Source organism: Lates calcarifer, linkage group LG20 (assembly GCF_001640805.2).
Source record: "Lates calcarifer isolate ASB-BC8 linkage group LG20, TLL_Latcal_v3, whole genome shotgun sequence".
Classification (NCBI taxonomy): Eukaryota; Metazoa; Chordata; class Actinopteri; family Centropomidae; genus Lates; species Lates calcarifer.
In genome coordinates, this window is record NC_066852.1 from 1,448,826 (window position 1) to 1,472,449 (window position 23,624).

At 42.2% G+C, this 23,624-nt stretch overlaps 1 protein-coding gene across 1 annotated transcript in view; it reads left to right on the top strand.

Moving 5' to 3' along the window:
* Positions 1 to 23,624, top strand: part of LOC108899906 (polypeptide N-acetylgalactosaminyltransferase 10) — a 75,474-nt gene that overhangs the window by 46,073 nt on the left and 5,777 nt on the right. Inside the window, exons 5-11 of the mRNA XM_018700642.2 lie at positions 4,277 to 4,462; positions 5,314 to 5,497; positions 11,712 to 11,829; positions 15,630 to 15,737; positions 20,302 to 20,523; positions 20,916 to 21,032; positions 23,348 to 23,497. Of these exons, the coding sequence (XP_018556158.1) occupies positions 4,277 to 4,462; positions 5,314 to 5,497; positions 11,712 to 11,829; positions 15,630 to 15,737; positions 20,302 to 20,523; positions 20,916 to 21,032; positions 23,348 to 23,497 (1,085 nt within the window). The remainder of the gene's footprint in view (positions 1 to 4,276; positions 4,463 to 5,313; positions 5,498 to 11,711; positions 11,830 to 15,629; positions 15,738 to 20,301; positions 20,524 to 20,915; positions 21,033 to 23,347; positions 23,498 to 23,624) is intronic.

Sequence of the window (23,624 nt, forward strand, 5' to 3'; positions counted from 1 at the left end):
GGCTTGTGGTTTTGGATCTTGCACCAAATTCATTATTTATTTGTATATATATCATGAGAGGATATAAATGTGTCCACCATCAGAGATCAACAACAAGAGATCAACAAGTTAGTGGTTATAGTGTGGAGTTTCATTCGCTGGTTGTTGCAGATAAATGATTGTTTTCTAACATTATTGTGTTTTTGTGTCTTGATGTGTTTAAGCAGACATTCCCATCTGGTTATTTTATTGTATCATGATAATATTGCAATATAAGATTATACATATTTTGATGGAGACACTCTGGTTACAGTTAGCACAGTGTTCATCTAATGTGAATGTAAACAACCTTAAATTACAGGCTGAACGTCGACACTTTATCCTCAGTGTCACTGTTTCATCTCAAATGTTCTGTAATACTTTAATGGAATTAATTTCACAAATAGGTTTTCTTATCACTGTGGTAAATAATCTGTCACTTGGCTTTAAAGCAAATCTGTTGGCAGTAACTTTAACACATGTAACAGCGGCTAATTTGAGCCAGAGCACTTCGGGCAGCCTGCATCTCAAATAGGGCCCTGAGGATTAACCAGCAGAGGCCTGTGTGACAGTGTGATAGACAGCACTCCTCACTCTGCTCTTGATTACTGCTCCGTTCTAATTTGGTTTGCTCTGCTTTAATGATGTCTGGTCGATCTGGTCCTGTCCAGACACGGTGGTTTGGAGTGGCATGTCCGCGGATGTGATGTGGGGTTTGATGCTGTTTGACTTCAGGGGATGGGCTGTCATTTACGCAGGCTCCTTAATAAATAAATCACGGGAGAGAGAAAGGAAAGAAGGATGGATGGAGAGAGAGATCGGAGGACCTGCTGTCTCCAGGTTTGTTGGTTTTGGCTGGTCCTGCTGTTTTCAGTATCTCAGCTGTCTGTTGGGATCAGGAGTGCCTCCCCAAGAGGCAACTGCTGCCAAACAGAATCAAAACAGAAAGACAAGCTGAATGAGAGAGGGAGGATGAAGAGAGGGAGCAACGCAGGGACAAAAAGGAAAACAGGAATGAAGCAGGACGAGGAACAACAGAGTGCAGAGATAAAAAAACAGCCTGTCATTTTAGCAGCTGCAGTTTATCCTGTGACGGCTTGAAAGGACTGCTGCCTTCCCTCCATCCAGCCCTGTGATATTCAGAATCCAATTAGTGGATGTGTTGGAGGGGGGCTCCTCAGTGACGGTGGCCCATTTGTAAGAACTGTTATCAATGAGGAACACCGACTGAGGTAATATTTTATTAATGTCTGGCCTGACTGCCTGTATTCGGCAAATAATGGTTCCTTTTTTTCTCGGTTTTTGAAAGCTTTTCTTGTGTTGAAGTTTTAGAGAGAGGAGGAAGACAGAAAATACAGTGTCTAGAAAGATTGCTGGAGTTTTAGTGATGTAAGGCTTATCATAAAGTTGCCATATAAATCTGATTTACAGGGTCATTGCATTCCTCAATAGGGCCACTGTTAGTGAAGATGTGTGTGTACTCCGGGCAAGAAGAATGATTTACCAGCATGAGTCAGCAAAGTAAGAGACAGACTGGAAGGCCTCAGAGCTGCACGGTGAGGTTTACACACGAAATCATCTCCAGATTGACACATCAACAAATAAAAGCACAATCAAGGATTCACAGAACTTTGAAGAGCGATTATTAGAACAAGGACAAATGACTAAAACCAATGTTTTTTATTTAATCAAAAGAGAAGACCTTCTCCAGTATTGACTAGTGTCTAAACACAAGCTGAAATACAAGAATTTGGGAAATTAAATAGTCAGTTGTTGACTTAAAGGGGGAATTATGAGAGCAAAGACGTTGTTTAGTGCTGGCAGGTTCAGGTGTATGTTTCCTTCTGTATATTATAACAGGTGTGGACACAAACAGGCACTAAACATTGTGTAACTTAATCAAACTGTAGCAGTGAATCTGTCCGACAGGAATCAGGAGTAGTATCCATAGGCTAACGGGCTAACAGGCTAACAAGCACTGAGTCTGCTGGTGACTCTGGTGAGTCCTGAAGCTCCCGGTCTTCAGCATCCAAGTTCCAGTTTGACATGTCCAAGAAGGGTTGATGGCAGTCTCATACAGCTATGGTCAGCCCAGAGAGGAAAACTTTGAGACACTTAGTGTTACAGACTCACTCTAGTGCTGTGTCACAGTTAAAGGTTGCAGTGCTTTCATTTATATGGCTGACAGTTGGTCTGGTGACATATAAAAGCTGAACAGGTGGGCGAAGGTGAAAGCTTTTGTCAGTGTCAGACTTTTGGAGTGCAGCATATGGCTGTTTCCTGGAGGCTGTACATACCAGCAGAGAGTATTTGATCATTTTTAGCTGGAACTCATATTGATAACAATGAAGGAATGTGTCACCCAATAGAACTGTATGACTCTGTCCTTTTTCCTCTTGAAATAACCGCAGCCTCACCCTTTAATTCATGAGGTAATGATGTAGTAAATGGATGCTCTAAAAACAAATATCAGTGCTCTAACGAGGGAAGTTTGGATTCATTTTTTGAGGCACTTAGTTTGCATGAGTGATGGAGCTGGAGCGTGAGCCTCGCTGTGCACGACAGCTTTGCTTGAAATCAGACAGTTGCACGTTCCAGGAGACAGATGGTTAAAGAGGACTGCTGAGTCATGTCTGTCTGTTGGAGGCGAGTGTCACAGCACATTTTGGGTGTCTTCTTCTTCTTCTTCTTCTTCACATGCATCTGTTGTAGTCAAGGTGGAGAAAATTATATCTGGAACCATTCTTGGCCAGTTGGTTTGTACCATATGGTATTTTATCAAGACTTCGTCCAATCAAGATGGCGTTACATGCAAATGAATTTCAGCAAGATGTTGAGGATGGAAACAGAGACTGGGATGATGGATGGTATTAGACAGGTCTTTATACATTAGATAGATAGATAGATAGATAGATAGATAGATAGATGGGTTTCTCCAAACCATTGTGTTTTATATTGGTTCTATAAATCCTGACCTTTACCACAGCGATTATTTAAACCTAAAAAGTTTATTGTGCTCACACAGTTTCAGAACTTATGGATCTAAAACTTGGTTTTAGATCTAATCACTTGGTGTGATGATCTGTGACTCTGATGTCGTGACAGTGTATCAGCTTTGGAAACACAGTGGTAATGGACAGACAGTGAATGAAACATGGCCTTGAGTCCAGCTCCAATTTTTTTTTTTTTTTTTTTATCGAGCTGTCAGAACTGACTTGACGTTTGAGCAGAAAGATTTACAGGCACCATTTAGGGCAGGATTGATTTCTGTCTAAGGCAGCTCTTGGGAAAGATTGGTGAAAAATGTGCACATATAGCTCTTTCTTTGATTGATTGATGCTTTCTTTCAATTTTTGGTTTGCCCTTTCTTTCTGGAGCTCTATATTGTTTCACCTTCAAGTATATTCCAGTATATTTGCTGTTTTAGCACATGGAACCAGTCATTTTGCTGACATCTTCCTCCCTCTGGAGATTTACTGTGTCGCTGCAGTTTGACAAAGACTTGTACTCGGTTCGACCTGAACTGCCAACAGCTCTGACTTCCTGTGAAAGTTTTCAATGATTCATTTAGGACTTTCTCCTTGTGTGATTTAGTCACTGACGATAAACTGAACACATTATTGGACAAAGCAGTATCTTTAATTCCCTTATAGGGCATTATGAATTTTGTGTGATGAAATGTTGAGCATCATTGCAAGTTTAGAGGAACTGCTGTCTTGCCAAAAGGCTTTATGGCCGCACATGTTAGGAGAGGCTGATTTAATTCCTTTTTTCATTCCTCACAGTTGAATTCTTCCTCTTTAGGGCAACATTCTGTCTAATGACTGCAGTGAAGATATTTTAAAAATCTGTGAATGCAGAAAAGTAAGCGAAAATATAAAGTTTTGCCTGGTATGGGTGCGAGTGTGTTATGATGTAGAGTCCTTCAGGGAAACATTTCAGTGTGGAGCATGTGGCACCGGCAGATGTCGCGTTTGATGGTGACAGCTAATGGTTTAGTTTCCTTTTGATCTTTTTTTATTTTGTAAGAGAGCGTGTTAGTGAGGTTCTGCCATTTGCAGACAACTTTCCAAAGTAGAACTCTTTCATGCCAGTACGACCTAATTTACCTGATGTGTGCAGGCAAGTGATCAAGGGCTTTGAACCTGTTGTGCTCCTCTGATGACAGTGATACCATTTTATATTATTTTAATTTATCTATATTTTTTATATGTATTCACCTTTCTAAATCCTGCTGCCTCTCTCCTCCTCTCTGCAGAGCACCTAAAGGTGGCACTAGAGGAGTACATGGTCCGGATGCCGAAGGTTCGCATCCTGAGGACCAAGAAGAGGGAGGGGCTGATCAGGACTCGCTTGCTGGGAGCCGCAGCTGCTAAAGGAGAAGTCATCACCTTCCTGGACTCTCACTGTGAGGCTAACGTCAACTGGCTGCCTCCACTGCTGGGTGAGAGACACACACACACACATGTACAACCTTCTCCCTAACATGAACCCAGTTCTTATTCTAACCTCAAACCTCTACCTAAGATGTAAACTCAGCTGTCAAACGTGTTGAGCAACCAGATCTTGATACGATGTTGGATGAGCTGAAGCTTTGCACTGACCACATACACAACCAATAACACACATTTTGGAGGGGGTGGCAGTAACATAATGGAGTTAGCAGTCACCCTTCAGGGCATACAGCACCCACTGACACACATATAAAATGGGTATCTCCATTATCATTCTCCATAAATCAAAGCATCTCAGCCACCTGTTACTGTTACTGGAACCAGTTAATCAAAATTTGGGTAAGAAGGCAGAGCTTGGCTGGAGCTGTGTGGAGATGAGCTCTGTCAATGGAGCAGATATAACCCAAATATTCAGCCTGAACATGTGACCTAAATCCCCTGGATCTACTGTTTTGTAGTTTGGGTTAATTGGTGTTTAAGTGAAGGGTTGCTGCTTGTGATTTTTAACACAAATTCTCAGTTTCGGTAAGTCAACAGCAGTGGTCATAAAATGATTAATAGAATAGCAGAATAAGAGAAGATTTCAGCCACAGAGACAGAGAGATGTTTTTCTTATTTCTTTTCTACTTGGAGATTTTTACCTCCTCAGGAATCTAAAGATGACTGAAATAAAAGAGTGAGAGAAGGGAACATCATGCCCTCTTTGAGCGGGTCACCAGCTCTCAGACGCCTACAGTCTGTGAAGAGGAGTGTGTAAGCAACTGCGTAGCTATAGAAGGTCTGTACCATCTGTTGTATTAAACTGTTTACTGACCCGTCTGCCTCTGTCTGTGTCTCCCAGACCGAATCGCCCAGAACAGGAAGACCATTGTGTGTCCCATGATCGATGTCATCGACCACGACAACTTTGGCTACGAGACGCAGGCGGGGGACGCCATGCGAGGAGCGTTTGACTGGGAGATGTACTATAAACGGATCCCCATCCCTTCAGAGCTGCAGAAGGACGACCCCAGTGAACCCTTTGAGTGAGTGCAGTGATTTTTTAACTCTTTTGACATTTGTTGTGTAATTCTATCCTGAATATGAGTGCATACATCTGCAGCACGAGTGGCCCCAGCACCCTTCAGCTGAGTGTGTTAGCGCCACGCTCTTTTGAATGAGCTGCACAGGACCTTGTACCTCTGATTGTTTACTGTAGGGTTCTCTGAGTGTACATGTCTCTGTCCGCACTGCCCTGCTCCCACATTCGTACTGGTCCTGGGAGGTTTGAATGTTGAACTTGACCAAACTGCAGCAGTGAGTCTCTCCAAAGTCCACAGGCAGCAGGAATCAGCAGTAACATCCACAGGCTAAAAGGCTAACAAACGCTAACTCAAAGCTGCCCCAAAGCTGCCAAGTTTGGTCTCTACGGCTTTCTTCAGCATATGGGCTGTGGTTCAGCATGTACGGAAAGTGCCAAGGGCAGTGAGCGTGTACAGGAGCTGGTATCAGCAGTAGCTGAGTGGAGTGTATGAGTTTGTACAGGTTTGTTGTACTAAACAGTCTCAGCAGCGAGCGTCTACAGCTACAGTAGGCCCTGAGGGGAAAACAGGATCCAGTCAATCACATACTGCGCTGCTTAAAGCTTTGTGACACAGTACTCAAGTGAGTTTGTTACTCTATTAAAGTTTGGACTGCCTTCATTTATATGACTGATACTTAGTCTGGTGACATATAAAGGTGTAGGCTTTTTCCTGGAGGCAGTGCGCAGATTAGTTCATTCAGTTTTTAGCCAGCATCAATTCATACACACATTTATACTCGGGTGCTGCTCTGGATGGGCAATGGGGGCTAACAGTCACTGTAGAATCAGAGTACATCCACTTCTGTCCGCACTAGCCTGAAGGTTTTCACATCCAAAAACTGACTGTAGACTGTGAGATGAAGATGTGAAATGTTCTTTTTAATGTCATGATGTTGAATTTTACACATTTCGCTCTGCTGGCTGTAGTGGAAATTATTACCAGCTTTTGTGTGTCTCCAAATGTGAGGATTTAATTCAGTTCTCTGTTTTGTATCGTTGTGTTTGAACTGCTTTAGTGAGCTCTTTGAATCTGTCTCCTGGAGCTTTGGGACACTCTGAATGGTATTTCTTTTTCTAATTATTGTTGTGATTGAGAAACTAATGACGACTCGCACTTTAGTTGCTTGTTCAGACGCAGGTGTAGTTCATGTTTGGGGAGTTCATTTAATTTACACAAAGTCACGTCTTAGATAAACAGGTAAATTACTGTATGACATTAGATCCCCAGGTAATTCTACTCCAGAGTAAACAGGACTGATAGCTTTTGACCGCAGTGACCTTCATGGACACTCGGCAGCACGGATAGGTAACCTTTAAGTAACAGAGGCCAGAATAAATAAACTATTCCCAGAGACAGACTTTGCTATTAAGGCCAAATAACTCTGCATGTGATGCCAGACACTCCATTTGTGAGCCCTGAGGGATTAGTTTGACAACATTTCTCTGTGTTCGGACGCCAAAGACTGTTTGGGCGTCCTGGGAGCTACAGTAGGTATCAGCAGGCCGGGGCGGCCTGTGGTGCAGGAAGATAAGAGACTAAAGAAGAAGAAATGAGCTGCAGAACAATCCGAATCAATCCTCATTTTGTGAATTAGTCTGCTCCTCTTGCCCAATGAAATGACCTTCATCAGTGCAAATCTAATTTGAGTCGCAAAGATTTTCATTTTCATTCTGATTGACATTGCCGCGGCGCAGAATGAGGCATGGTGGGATGGTAGAATCCATCTTGGAGGTGTGTGTGTGTGCATGTGTGTGTGGGAGTATGATTCTATCTCTGCTCTCATGCCTCTGTCACTGTCTCTTTTGTCAGTGCCAGCTCCTCTCTCTCTCTCTCTCTCTCTCTCTCTCTGTCTCTCTTTCTTTCTGTCTCGCTCTCATCTCCTTTGGGCTTCAGTGTTTCATTAAGCCGTGAGCTCAGGCCTTCCCTCCTTCTCCTCTCAAGGTCAATAGACTGAAATGGAGAATATCAGCTTGAGCATTTCTAATTAAATCTAAATTCTGAGTTGGAATATTCATGGACCATTGAGTTAAATCTTTTTTTTTTTTAACTTTCACTCCACTTGCAGAAGAAAAATGATACCTGCTCCTGGCAAATGTTGTCAAATACAAGCAGATGGTCAAACAACTTTGCCAGTAATATAAACTAAAGTTGGCAAAATTATGATTCAATCAGGAACTGTTGATCCAAGAATAAGTGAAGACGAATACAAATCCAAAAAATAAAATACAGCCTTAATCCATCTGAACAAAGAGTAATTAAGACTGAGGATCTGACGAAGAGCACATTCAGGTCAGTAATAAAAAAAAAGGCACTGAGCTTTGATACACAGCTCTGGGCGACTTCAGAACTGTTGAGGTCAGTTCAGTGTGTGTTCGTCGATATTAATTCAGTAGAACTGCACACTGGCTGCGGTGGTATTATGCAAATCCAATGTGCCATTGTGTTTCCAATGTGAAAAAAACTAAAGTGTAGGTAATTACAGACGTTCAGAGCGCCACAGTTCTCTCTCCCTCTACCTTTCTTCAAAGGACTACAGGAGTTAATGCTTCTGAGACGTTGCTCGGTGTGACTGTGGCCGCCATCGTTCAGGTCGGTTCTCAGCTGGTTCCTCACTGTGTGTTTGAACTTGTAATCAAAAGAAGACTGTATGGGGCCCTGATGCAACCACACAGGCTGCCACCGAAGAGTTTGTGTTTATTGTCAAATATAAAAGTGATGGCATTTTACAGCGGAAAACAAAAAAAGACTGAGTCTGGGGCCACGTTCGTGGGTCTGTGTGGCTGTTACAGGCACAGCGGGGCTTTGAGTGAAATGTCAACATGCACACAATGACAATACTAACATGCTGATGTTTAGCAGATATAATGTTTAATGTGTTCACCATATAAATAGCAATTTATTCAGTTGTTTGTCGAGGCATTTAACTCCAAACCACACATGTCGGCCCTGTGTTGGTGCTAAAAGAGAGGGTTTGATGAATCCATTAGGATAGACTGTCTGTCTGCGAACAAGGAATTCTTTTACCAATCCATCGAGGAGATGTTGACATAAATCACTGGATAAATGAAAATCTAGGGGATAACTGAAGTCATTAGGATTCACAGTCTGGGTACAGTGAGCGTCTGTATAAACTTCCTCTGCAGTCTGCTCAGTAGTTGTTGAGATGTTTCAGTCTGGAAGTAGTGGACTAACACAGATCAACATTTCCATCCACAGAGCCCAACAAATCCTCCGACTTAATCGACCACATAAGGTCGCCTATTCTTGGATAAGACCCATAGTGTACCAGCAGCAGCCATACTGGACCCGTGTTACCATGGTAACAGTGATAAACAGGCAGTTAATGGTTTGGTTTAGGTTTCAGCTCAAACAAGGCTACTTGGTTTGGTTTCGGAAAGGATCCTGGTTTGCGTTAAAGTGAGTCTTTCCTTAAGGTTAGGAGACCTTCGTCGTCATGGTTACAGTGATAGACACACAGTTAAGCTTATGGAAGAGTCAGATAAAGGAACATAGAGGAAATGCGTCACCTCCTCAGCTCCGGTGGTGATTATACAGCAGTCACCTAACAATAACTGTGGTTCATAATGAGCTGCTTGCACAGGCGACCTGTGGGGTTGTTTTTTACCGGAGGACAGTTTCCTGGAGCCACACTGTTACTGTGCATGACCATGTTTTAAAATGCCATCAGTTCAAACAATGAAATACAAATGCCTCCGCTTTCTGTGATGATTTATTGTGTCAACACACTGTTAAGTGCCTCATTGCTTTCATTTAAAAATGTATAATATAGGCCTACCATTGTTGTGAAAATAAATTCAATTAAATGCCTTCCGCCAAACAGTCCTCCAACAAAAAAATAGTTCCTGAGCAGCAGCTAAACAAAGTTGTTGCTAAGCAACAGCAGAGCAGCAGAGAGAGCGGTGACTTTGGGTCAGCAGCACATTTCCATTTTAAATGAAGTGTTGTGTGCAGCTACAGGTGTGTTCATCATGTTTAGAATAATGGTTTGCTGTGGAAGAGAAACCATCACGGTGTCTGCTGTAACCTGATGTGTCGTCTTTTTATGAATGTTCGCACATTTAATCGATAATTTGTGAGGGAAAAAAAATAACAGCAGCACCTCTGAGAAATGGTCACCAGAGAGAGAGCGAGAAGTAAACCACTGCAGAGTCATGACAGCCCAGGTAATATAGGCCTGGTATAGTCAAAATCAGTACCACAATATTAATAAGGATGTTCATCAAATATGTATATATCATGATGTGCTGCGTAAATTGCATCAGATGACACGTGTCAAACATATAAAACATCATCAAGATATTTAGTTTTTATTGTAATTATGAGTTTAGACAAGTGAATTTTATAAAATGCTAACACCATGACCAGAGTTTACAACACTTACTACAGCTGCAAAGCATTTATTAATTCATTTCCTTATTCAAATACATAAAATTTGTATTAATATGTGAAATCGCAGTGTTTTTTTTTTTTAGCCCTGTTAGCTGTGGTAGCTAAGCTAGCTAATCTGTGCTGCTGTGTTAGTCCTTGCTTTGATGGTTTAAGTGTTTTAATACACCCTGCTCTCTTTCCTCTGCCTGAAACTCAGAGTCAGGTCCTGGTCCGACAGTGATGAATGTCCATGTTACCATACAAGCCTTGAGACAGAGAAACTGAATCTATAAATGTTTATTATTTGAATTACAGAGGTTCCTCAAGTAATCACATTAGATCTAAATCTAATATTCTGAGAAAAATGTGGCTGAACGTGCTCGTGGCTGTGATCCTGCTAAAATTAAACTTGAACTTGTTGTGGTTAAACGATCCCCGTGCTCACAAGCTTCATCCGAGTTCTGAGATATCAGTGTTGTCTGTCCTGAAGCCAGTGTGTTTCATTCCCCGCAACTCTGGGGAGGTGAGGTGTGTTTGTGTGTGTTCCCCCTCCGGCCAACACGAACTAACAATCTCCACCCCACAAATCAGTGCCCACACAGTGTCTATGCTCTCTTTGCTAAGCTCACACACTCCAGTGACCACACAACAGTTGGAAATCACTTTGTGCTGTGAAACACACACACCAGTCCTCTGTCCCCCTGCAGCCACTGTTGTTTATCCTTTGTCTCCTGATGAAAGTCTGTTCACTGCAGTTCATTCAGTGCTACTCCAGGAAGGCAGAGTGTGTGTCTGTGTGTGTCAGCTCTGCGTTTTCTTCCTCCAGCATACAACAGTTACCAGTCATAGACAATGAACTGCTGAGACACACTGTTACCCAGTCAGCCGAGTCCAGGCAGTCAGTGTGGAAACAGATTTAAAGAGTTGGAGGGACATCTGTGCCTCCTGTGTCTCCACTCAGAGCTGAATCACAGGATTCTGCAGATTTAACACCAATACTTTATTAGAAAGAAGCACAAACACATACAGTGCAGTCAGAGAGTATTAGATCACAGGGAGGTGCTGTCCACCATGTTGTGCAGAGGGAGACAGGGAAGGAAGGCTGCAGATTTACTGATACTGATCTTTTGTTTTTGTGGATTTTACAAGGTTGAATGTGAGTGTTTGAGGCTTGGCTCAACGAATCACAAAAAAATGCAACGACAAAAGTCTGAAGTACTCTCTCTTGCCTGCCATAGGTTGTATTGTTTGTGTCTGAGGTCGAGAGACTTTACACACCTGTAAACTACAACACGATTGTTGTGACAATGAATCGTGCACTCAGGAGTTTCAGTCACAACCATCAGACCTGTAGCAAACTCACTACTGCTCACTGCTGCACAGCAGCTGCGTTGATTTTTACCAAATATGAAATTAATTTAATTGGTTAATTCATCTGCCCATTTTTCATGGCTTATCCAAGTCCAGGTTGCGTCAATTTAATTAATGACATCATCAGGAATTATTGTGATGTGCTGCTGGCAAGTGATGAATCAAAAGTGATATAAGTAAAATAAGTCATATGGGTCATAGCGTCTCTCCTGGTTTTCCATCATACTTTAAAGCTGTGTGAAATATGTTTTCAGTTTGCACTCCATGTGTTTTTAAAAATGTCTTTTAAAGTCTTAAGACTCAGCTCTTTAGCAGTGCAGATAAATGGAGTACTACAGCACACCTGAACCTCCATGCTTAAATTTATTTCAGGGCTCCTTTTCTTAATTGACTGTGTGTGTTTTGTGTCCTGAAGGTCACCAGTGATGGCAGGGGGACTGTTTGCTGTGGACAGGAAGTGGTTCTGGGAGCTGGGAGGATATGACACGGGTCTGGAGATCTGGGGAGGAGAGCAGTATGAGATCTCCTTCAAGGTAAAAGTGAAGAGGAATCTTTGTGGACATGATGAACGTTCAGGTTTCCTCCAGAGCTCTTTACTGATCTTGAGCTCAGATGCATTTAAAGAGAAACCTGTGCTATGTTTTGACATGATCTTGCGTTCGATGACGTTCCTCTCTCCTAATGTTCTGTTTATCCACAGCTCTTTGTCTAAATGGATAAAAGACTTGTTGAGCAAATGAGACGCTCCTCGTTATAGTTTCAACCCTTCACCGTCTCGTGATTTGAGCCAAACTTACTCTGTTGCATGGAAGACTCTCCACATTAATCATACTCAGAGTTCCATATTAGATTATGCTTTTGTCTGGTGGTTCAGCTTGAATTATTCTCCAGTGTGGCGGGCATGTTAAGAACTAGTCTCCCCTTCCTCTCTGCTGCCTCCGTCACCTGAGCTCCGGACAGACAGAGCAGCCCGTCACAATAATTGAATTCTGCTTTGAATGAGTAAGGACTTTTGGCGTCTCACTCAATTAAGCACAAGTCCGCTACTGTGCTGTTTGATGTGATTGGACATATGCTGCAGTGTGGCACTACTGCGATTGTTCCACAGAGAGAAGTTTCCCGTGCAGTGGCTTTATTGTTTATAAAGACTGAACAGCCAAATCAAATTTACTGTCAAAATAGTTTTACCCTCTGCTGCTTCTTCATATCAGTGCATACACTTTCTGTAACTGTGCTCTGCTAACTGATACTGAATGATAGAAATTCAACATATATTGCATGCATTCTCTGATTTGCACGGGACCAAATCATTCACTGTGAAGCCTTTTACTGGAGGTTGAAAGTGGAGAAAACAGGAGGAGGATTTTCTGAAAATAAGAAACAGCAACATGCAATTTGGCATGGTTAATATGGCTGAGAATAAAAAAGGATTCAGGCATGCTCACACTTTCAGCAACTTAAGTCCCAGTCTGTTACACTGTCAACTCTGCTGTACATAGTTTAGACTTGGTATGTCATAACTTGGCCTTTGAATAACGACTTTGTAAAAGCAGTTAGCTAAGTGGTTATTCATCATACAAGGACTGACAGATCCTTCACAGTGGGGATAACTTTTCATGAATTTTAAGCTGGGTAGATATTCAGTTGTTATTTATTGATTTTCCTTTAAACAATGGTAGAAAATATTTGAGTTACCTTCGTGGGAGGATTGCGCCGTTTCCTGGACCTCGAACCTCAAATAACTGTGACATTAATGCCTGTTAAACTCTACTGAATCCAGATGTGTAGAAAAATGATGTTTGTTTTCAGGCTTTACCAACATGTGCCTTTAACCTTTAAACTACATGTATTGTTCCATTTTGTTTAATTGGGCAATAACATGTAGTTTGAATTGTTCATCCTAAAACCTATGTTGTTTTCCTCCATGTTTGCTCGCTTTCAGTCTTCATCCCTGCCCACATCTTTTAGCATGTTATCACCACCAACTGTTGATCACTGGAATATAGCCTGAAACCCTCTGCGGGAGTGTGTGTTGCCTTGACAGCATGAATCTATATGTTCCCTGGTGTGCGTTCATGAGATTCACCCAAAACTGAGATATGCTCATACAAAACATGGCTCCATCGTTTTTTTCCAGGTAACACATACCAACCTACACATCATATTAAGCAGGAGGAAACAATAATTCTCACTTACACGACTTTTCAAAAATCTGATTAGTTCAAATACTCAGGAATGATCAGATTAGTTATGTGTACGTGATGGAAACTTGTGCTACATAAACAGATAAGTTATTACCTTTAAAAGAGCTAGTAATGCCACGCTGCGCCTCGCTGCTGCAGGTGGAGTGTTCATGTTTGGAGCCGAGCAGACTGTAGAAGTCGTGTGTTGGGGTGAGCGATAAGACTTTCAATTTAATCTGACTGGCGCTGAACTCAAGCTCTTGATCCCTCCTGCAGCTAGGCGCCCCTGTTATTAAGCTCAAGTGTTTCAGTGCAGGGATGAAGAGGATGGAAGGGATTGGCGCAGCAGGTCACACCTTCCCCAGCAGCAGAGATGTGGAGAGGGTGGATTCAAACCGTTATTTCCCTCGGTTCTGTTTGTCCAAGCTGGTGGTGGTGGTGATGCAACAAACCTGACAAGCAGTAATTGAATTGAAATAGCAGCCAGCTGATGTCTACTCTGGAGAATCAGGAAGTGTGGGCGGTGCAGAATATCAGCAAACTGACTGGAAATGACCAAGTCCAAAGAAAGAGTACATCTGTCAGGGTTAAGAGCATTGTCCATGTTATTGATCTCTGAGCTTCCTGTGTTATCAGTCTGTGTCCATCACCATCGTGTGTCCTTCACACAGACACTAAACTCCAGCCTGCTGAAGCGTTGGAAGTCACTGTGGAGTACAACTTGAAAAATAGTTTTATCAGAAGAGTTATTCAGAGCAGATCTGAGACATTCTTGTCACGACAGGAGTAGGAGTCGATTGCAAGATTTTGGAAGATGTGGAGGACGGTGAGCTGAGGTGGGAGGAGAGCTCGAAGAAAGTCTGAAAAACCCAGTAAGACAGGGATCATGCTGCACAGTCACAAGTCTCCTGCATCGCTGTTTGTTTTTGAAGTTTAAAATGTTAGTATTGAATATGATTCATCAGCTGCATCAGTCATTAAAAACCTGGTGATGGTCTCACTGGTGGGTTGTTCTGAAAGACAGTATCAGTTTGGTTTCCATTTATTTCTGAAAGACAGAACGTTAGCTAATGCTAAAACAATCAGTCAATTAACAGAGAATTCATGGACAACAATTTTGATAATCAGCTAATCATTAATCAGTGGTTCCAACCTCTCAAATGTGATTTGATATTATTTATTTGATATAACACACAGCAGCATGGTTTGCAAAAGGGTGATGTAAAGTGGAAGTTACTGACTGTTGAAACAGCAGTACAGTGCGGTTCTGTATCTGCCTGAGCAAAAGAACTAAGCTATGCTGTGTCACACTTTCAAAGATTTCTGCAAAACAAAGGTAAATGCATGAGTTCAGCAGTGGAAACTATAAATAGGTAGTGTAAAAAGATCTTAATCTTTAAGAGCTCACACACTTTTTTTAAAGTCTAACCTTCTGACCTCAGACTGTCTGAATACGATTAAAGCGACACATCGCTCAAAATCCATCTTTAAAATTTCAAATACTCTCACTCTGCAGACTTGAAAGGTGGCTCTGCTTTCCCTAAGTAGCATAACAAATCCAATTTCTGTCTTTATCATTTAGCTAAGCATGATTGACTTGCTTGTTCTCTTTGATGTCATTTACTCTCTCTGCTTTCTGTGCAATCTAGAAACCCGTGAACTTTTGAGTAATTTTGTGGAGTCGTTTAAAATGCTGCACTTTTCAGAGAGGACTGATATCTGCCTCTGTTTACTGATGTTATCTAACATGATATAAATCTATCTGGTCGTAACCATGAGTTTGACTGAACGGTCGTACCCTCTCCTTGGCCTCCCTCCCTCCTAGGATTCCTGACCCAGTCAACACACCCTACAGCCCTGTACATACAGTATACAGTGCCTCTGTTTAACAGTCGTTCTCCTACTCCTTCCATCTTTCCTTTTCTTCACATCCTAACTTTGTCTGCCCTCCGTTTCTTTGTCTTCATCATGTCTTCCCACGCTTCGTCTTTCTCACACAGTGTTTGTTTCATCTCTGATTTGCTGACCTTGTCAGCTCATCTGATATTCACACTGTTCAGTTACACAAACACCAGCAATGCAGCTTTGACCAAACACCCCTCCCCCCCGCTGCCATCTTTATCACTGTCGAATATCTCTCTCTCTCGTAGGTGTGGATGTGTGGTGGTCGGATGGAGGACATCCCTTGCTCCAGGGTAGGACACATCTACAGGAAGTACGTCCCCTACAAAGTTCCTGGTGGGGTCAGCCTGGCCAGGGTGAGTCTTTGTAGTGAACACCAGGATCTCTTTATGGAGAACTGGTCTAATGTAGTTAAATTCTGTTTCTGTTGTGTCGGCTTTGTTCATGTTTCTGTGCAACGATCTCATGGTCAAATGTTTTATACAGAATGTGTTGAGGTTTGTTGATTTTGTATATTGTACTGGAAAAAAACCAAAGCAAAAGCAAAAGACATACAGGAGACAAACAACTGAAATACATTAAAGGTTCAGTTCATCCAAATAAAATAAGTTGTATCTAATTATGCTGGAATTGAACATCTGGTTAGATTTTCAATCTTGCTTAGATTTGACCCTGACTTACATTTAACATGTGAGAACTTTGTTTTTCTTTGTTGTTGTTGTTGTTGGAAAACAAAGATGTAGAAAAGCATATTTATATTTCTGAACTCTGAAAAAGTGAAGCCAAAACATCTTGATCGCCCCCTGGTGGCTGGCTGCAGTATAGTAAATCCTCCTCCATATTAGTGGATTGGACATGACCCAAACTAAAAAATTAAAGTTCATGTCAAATTTATTTTTCCCAGAGGTGATTTCTGTCGATTCTGGAAGTTGTAACCACCCTGGTGTATATTCACATTTCATTTTTCTGATAAGTTTGGTTTTAATTATTATTAATGCTATAAAAAGCTGGTGTGACTTCATGATTGACAGCCGTATGACTCGCAGTTGGTTGGGTAGGTGTATGAGTGGGGCCTCAATACTGTGTCTCGACTTCCCAGTCGCTGCTTCTTCATTTGACTTTATTTTTTCTACAGTGGGAGGAAGGGCAGATGCAGATCTTAGCACCTTTAGTATCTTTTACCTTGCAGTGCTCTAACACCTATCAAACCCCAATAATCTACAAACTACGACTTTTAGTTTTCCAACAATGAGCTCAGGCATCTTTAGACCAAGCGAGCTCGATTATATTATTATTTTATATTTGAGAGATGTTTAAAAAATGTTCGTCTGGCCTGTAGCTGAACATGATTCATTATGCATGAGTCGGCTCCAGTTTGACACCTGGCTCTGTTTGGCTCAGCTGAATATGTAATTAAACCTCTTGGCCTCTGTTTTTTCCTTGTCGGTCTGACCATTAGCCCCTCGGTGAGGCTGTATTGAATGCTAATATCAAACAGGCAGCAGGTTTAACAGCACTGAAATACTTACTGTACCTCCGGCTGTGATGAATTCTGTCTCCTGTGTCCTTCTCTGCATAATAGTTTAAAACAAGTCAAATACATAAACAGGCTTTTCTCTCACCGCTGATTTGAGGCTGTTTGGTGTTAGTCAGGAATAAATGGGACCATAGTCAAGAAAACTGTATTGATTAAAAATACAAACAGAGCTCTCTGCTCACCACACAAAGCAGGCTGAACTCACCAAAAGTCTTCACTGTTCAGTAAAGTTTTGTGCAGATAGAGACAACAGAGCTGTGTCTGCAGTTGGGGGCTGGTCTGGTCTGGGCTGTGGAGAGGCCTCATCTAAAACAGTTTTCACAAAAGGTGCAGAAAGCCCCACAAAGCTATGTGAAAATGTTTTAAACAGATTGCCGTCAAAAGCAGAAGCACAACATTAGAAAAAGTCATAAATGCATCAGAAAAGACTTTTTCTGAAAATAGTGTGGGAACAAATTCAGAGTCACAGGAACAAAGAGCAGGAAGGAACAAGAAGATATTTAGCTATTGATCACAGTAACAACTGCATCATGTTGCTTTAAGAGAAGATTATGTCATCCATGTTGCAAAGTAATCCACCAAAAGTGTGCACGTCTACTTGAGTACTTGAGTCTTTCACCAGTCCCCAAGTGATGGACATGCTAAACATGCTGGAGACAGGGGAGTCAACAAAGAGTGTGGTTAGTGTAAGGTCTTAGTCGTGGTTCACCAAGAGAAGCTTTGGTCCTGGTGCAGAAATCCTTTGCCTGAGGTGAGAATTAAACCCAAGTCCTTCTTTTCCTCTGCGCTGTGTCTGTTGATTTTCTAACCGTTTCACATCCCTGTAATTACTTCATGGTGAGAGGCACAGAGTGCACAGAGGACAATATATTTGCAGTTACTGTAATTATTTCACAAGAGTAGGCGAGTCCTTTCAGCAGGTGCAGATGGTGAGAACAAAGACCCTCCAGACACATCCAGACAGTCCAGTGTGTGTCAGTCAACACGGAGGGAGATAGAGCCACTGAACTCTGCTTCCCCTGGAGAGCACAGAGCCTGGGTTTAGCTGCAGGCTTGGGCTATGCTACAGGGAGTCTGTGTGTGAGTGTGTGGCTGGAGGGATTTTTTTTCCCCCACCACATCTGTACTTCCAAAGGCAGGAGGATTTGTATTTATTCCTTCCTGGAAGGCTGCTACCATCTGTATTCCCAGACATGCATGCGTACCTCAGAGGCTGACAGCATCTCTGTTTTTCACTTCCTTTACACCTCAAAGACTTCAGGTGGATGGACTTCCCATTGCTCCGATGTAAATCTTTCATGTTTGCAACATTCTGAGCTTAAAGAACTTGTTGAAGAAACTGTCTGCAGTTGTTGTTGCTCACAGTTTGCATCAGTCACCTGCTTATCTTTTTATTCCCACTTAGGCTGTTTTTCTCTGAAATGAGATGCTTTCATAATGACTGATGCAGCACGACGAAGTCATGTGGATGCTACTTCCTGTATGCATTAATGCCACTAAATGCATAATTTAGTGGCCTAAATGTGCACTAAATAATGCATTACGGTCAGTGTCCATAATTCTTTCATTTTTCTAGATAATAGCTGCCCCCATTAAGTCTTCTGCAAAAGCATCTTGTACCAAATTACAGATGCACACCAAAACTTTTTCAGCCAACTCGACAGCTCTGTTGCACTCTAATGAAAACACTTGTGACACGATGTAAGCACTGGGATAAAAAGACATTTAAAGATTAAAGAAGAGCCAAAAAAAGTGCAGTCGAGATTCAGAAACCTAAAGGGACTTCTCACCTAAAAACAGCAAAAATGCAAAAACACAAAATCAGCTCCCATTGCACTGTCATCTAACACAAGAGCTCTCAGTTTGCTTGTATCATGTGATGTATATAGGCCACACTAACAGGAAAATTACACAGTATAAAGACAGGTGTCCCTGGGAAGATCTGAAGTTAAACAAGTGAAAACAATCTGTCTGTTACCTGCAGGTTTCACACAATTAACACAGTTCTTTGGCACATTATTTTCCCCACCACAAGTGGTCTTTGTGTGGGATTTAAAGCTGCAGGTGGCTCGGTGTTAAAAAGGAGTGAAATAAGAAAGACTACCCGCTTCAGAATTCTCCCGGTGTTTTTTCCGTCAGCTGGATGGCTACACATTAAACATTGTCAGCCGACTACTTTCTCCCTGTCTCAGGCACTGACACTGACACTTCTTAGAAGGTTTCATATATAAATACACCAGATGAGGATTTTTGTCATTGCCAGAGACACAAGCTGAGCAAAAAGCCTAAGGAAACTCCTTTATTCAGTGTTTGAATGATTTCAGTTACTTGATCCATTTGTTTCAGTGAGTGTGGATAATTCAGCTCTAAGTGAAAATCTCCTGAACAATTGACACTGAAGGAATCCTAACCTAAAAACAAGCTGAGCTAGCGTTAGCTACAGCTCAGCTAACAGCCCCCAGACTGACCAAGTCTTCCCTTAGACATAACCACCATTACTGTGAGTGATTCTGTGTCTGTCACACTGAAGATCCAATAGATTTGTTTCTCTGTGTTGGTATGAATATCCACAGTTCTACAGTATATTGTTGTGCACATGTTCAGTGGGGTATAGGGTGACGTAGTCCTTCGTCATTTTGGCTCTGGGGATCAGTAGACCAGCTTCACTCACTGTCTTTATTCAGTTAAAGTTCAAAGATTCTCAGTTGGCTCGGCTCCATCACAGCGTCATAAAAGAGAAAAGACAAAGAAACAGAAAAACACTTCTCTGTGTATTAGCAGATAATTTAGTTCAGTGTTGTATCTGCTTTCATGACTAGAGACGAGTTGCTTCTATTTTTTTCATCAGCCGCCTCCTGGGGCGCGATGACAGGTCCTGTATGATGACTGGCTGCGTCTCTGCTGAGCAGCTTTGATCATTTTGTCATGTCCTATCAGTCAAAACATCAAGGACGGCAGCGAGTACAGCTGATGGCTTAGTCTGTTTCAGTGAAGATATGATGTCCGGAAAAAGAAAGATCTGCTAACAAGCCACTTGACTCAGCTGGATTTCACTGTCTGACAGCACAAACACAACAGATTGACTTTGCTGTATTGTATGTTAATGTGTAAATGCTATATACTCTCTTCTCACACTGTCAACAGACTTTTTCACTTCAGTGGAAAACATCACTTTGACTCTGGGATGATGGAACAATCATCATGTGTTTTAAGGAGCGGATTAGATGCTGTATGTTGAAGTCAAACTGACGTCTGACTGCACCACTTAATATGTTTATATAACCAATGGATCACATGACTTCCTTATCGTGATGAACCCACAGAGAACGATCAGTCGACTCTGCAGTTCTCTTCAGCATCAGAACATTTCCCTCTGATTTCAGAACCTAAAGCGTGTGGCAGAGGTGTGGATGGACGAATACGCCGAATACATCTACCAGCGTCGGCCCGAGTACCGCCACCTGTCAGCGGGAGACATGGCGGCGCAGAAGGAGCTGAGGAACCGGCTCAGCTGCAAGAGCTTCAAGTGGTTCATGAGCGAGGTGGCCTGGGATCTGCCCAAACACTACCCACCGGTGGAGCCTCCTGCTGCTGCGTGGGGAGAGGTACTGTCAGAAATATCACATTTTATCAAACTAAAACACCAAACGTCCGTCATCACAGAACAAAATATTTGTCATACATCAAACCAAACTTTAATTTCTAGGATTCTGAATATTCACATTTACTTTAAATGCGAGCAAAAGCTTAAAACCCAGAACATAGATTATCTAGTGATTATTTTCAAGGCACAGTTTTGAATTATTAAAAGCTTTCATTTGAAGTTTCAGTTTCTAAAATAACTCAAAAAGTAGAAGAAAACCTGGCTGTAATAATGGAAAACCTCCAGTTGCTGTTCCAGACTTCAACCTGCTGCTCTATGAATAATGACCTACAGCAGAGTGTCCCTCGTCTCCTTGTTTATGTGGCTTTGCTGTCGTGTGTGTTTGTGTTGCAGATCCGTAATGTGGGCAGCGGCATGTGTATGGAGAGCAAACACTTTGTATCCGGGAGCCCCATCCGCCTGGAGAGCTGTGTGAAGGGCCGGGGCGAGGTGAGCTGGAGCCACGGACAGGTGAGAATCTGAGAGCAGAGTTTATAAACCAGGTGCAAAGATTTGTAAAGCAAGAGCACAGATTTACACACAGCTCTGTTTTTTCTCAGCTGACCCTGAGGGGGCTTCATAAAAGTGGTTTTCTTGATTTCTAGGGCAGTAATAGATGTATTAGCATTTGGGTCTTCACAGGTTCACCTGGCTCCTAGTAGCAGACCTGACCTGTGTCCAAATAATGTTTGGTCTAATCAGGTTGCAGGGGGTCCTGTTCTTTTTCCACTTGTCTCAGGTCTGTGCAGTAATACATCTAATACCTGAGAGGATACGAGCAAACTCTCAGAGGACTCTTCTGGCCCTGAGGGGACTCCAAGAAGAGACTGTCTCCTTAGTAATTGTATTTCTTCTGTTAAACGCACATAAATGTCAAATGAACTTCCACAGACGCACAAACAAGGCACAGCTTCATTATCTTTGCATTGTTCTTAAGCAGTCTGTTTGTTCTCACGCGTCACGCCGAGGATCTTAAAGCCGAGCTCATAACACAGCCTTAATGGATTGAATGTCCCCTTTTGTTTCTGCAGCTGAAATACTGCACCTCAGAGCTCTGACAGTTTAATTGCTTTAATCTGAAGATGCATTGTAGTTTAATCTGTGTCACAGCTGCAATCTGTATTCAGCGCCAGCGAGAAATGGATTCGCTGCAAATCACAGGAGGCCCTCTGGCAGCTGTCCTTGTCAGGGCTTTTTGATTTGGTACAAGTGGAGCAGAGGAGCGCGATCAGAAAGTCTTTGCGAGTCGGACAAGTGATGGCTACTTGGACGTCACTGATGGTCAAGATTCAGATGTTTTTTATTGTCAGATAACAGCTGCAGAAGTGACAGAGCCTTTTTAGATTTTAGAATTTTAGATGCAGTTTTGAGATCAACAGATATGGAACAAACAATTAGATAAAAGGGACGAGCATTAAGGACATCATCCATCAGAGTCCGTCCCGATCGTGGCGAGTCATCATGGTCAGATACAGATGATCAGACAACAAAGCTTCAGTCTAAGATACTGAGCAGTGACAGCACACACAGTACAGTACAACATGTATTATGATCTATTATATATTGTAGCATATTATTCATGTATACAAACTCAGTGCTCAAGCATGGATCCTCACTTAGTGTTGATATGACCTTGGTTTATCATCAAAATAGATACAGACTCATAAAGAATGAGTGTGTGTTGTGTCTTCACGTAAACAAATCATCAAAACTCCACAACACCAGACAGTTGTACACACTGACACTGAACAACGACTTCATCCAAGTCTGACAGAACAACTCCAGCTCAGGGTCTGATGCTGTTTGCAGCTAAAAAGCTGTAAAAAGCCTCTGTCCACTGCCTGCTCAGCAGCAAACAGCAGACAGGCAGTTAGAGACCAGCTGGTGAACACAGTGCAGCATTTAACAACTAAAGAGCCAGATATTTTTCTAAAGAGTTGACAGAGACTAAAAACAGCTAAAAAAAAGAGAGAGACTGCGCTTAGATTCACCAGATGGACAGAAACACGACTCCAAATGAGTGATGATGGGAATAAGCTACTGTCATGTCCACTTAAGTTGATAAAATGTTGGTGTTGGGTTCACAATGTGTTGCTGCTGTCCTAAAGTAGCCATAAAAGATAGTTATTGCAGGTTTAACCATGTTTCATCTTTATGTAGTCACTAAGAATCAAAGTATTGTGCCTGCTATGTTCTGTTATAATACAGTGCCATGAGTGGCTCTGCTTGTTTTGCTCAGAAAATAGAAAATGTGTTCTTTTCCACAGGAACTCGACTGGCTTATGATCCTTAGATGAACTCCCTGAGAGAGAAACCTCCACAGATACATTTAATGGATTATTTTTAATAGGCTGTGTGACCAAAACAATACAGAGCCAATAAGTGTAAAGGCCACAACACTCAGAAATAGTTTTCCAAGTCAGAGGAACCTTGACATTTTCTGAAATATTTCAACTTTTTCAACAAGTTTAGAAAAGGAAAACGGTTTGAAAGAGCTTTAATTACGCCTGGCCCGGGGAACGGAGTGGAAGGGTCAAATCCAGAGTCTGAGGGGAAGAAGCGAGATAAAATGAATGTATCAATAGTTAAAAAGGGCAACTTGAGGGAGAACATTTTCTCCTGCCTCAAGATTTTTACTATTTATTTTAAAAACACACTAATAGACAAACTTGTTCTTCACAGCTGGATGGAGACAGTGTCATTTAGTGGTCATTCACTGATCAGCCCCCTCACTAATCCTTTTTCCTTCGCTAAATAGGAAAATAAATGTGACGTGTTCCCTGCAGGTGTTTACATTCGGCTGGAGAGAGGACATCCGGGTGGGAGACCCCATGCACACCAAAAAAGTTTGCTTCGATGCCATCTCCCACAGCAGCCCCGTCACCCTGTACGACTGTCACGGCATGAAGGGGAACCAGCTGTGGCGCTACAGGAAGGTGAGGGAGGGGAAAGTGGACTCTGGTGTCAAAGCCCAAACTGCAGATGTAACATCTCCGTGTGTCAGACTCTCTTCTGAACATTCCCCTCCTTCCTTCCGCCTTTCGTACAAAACAACAAATATAA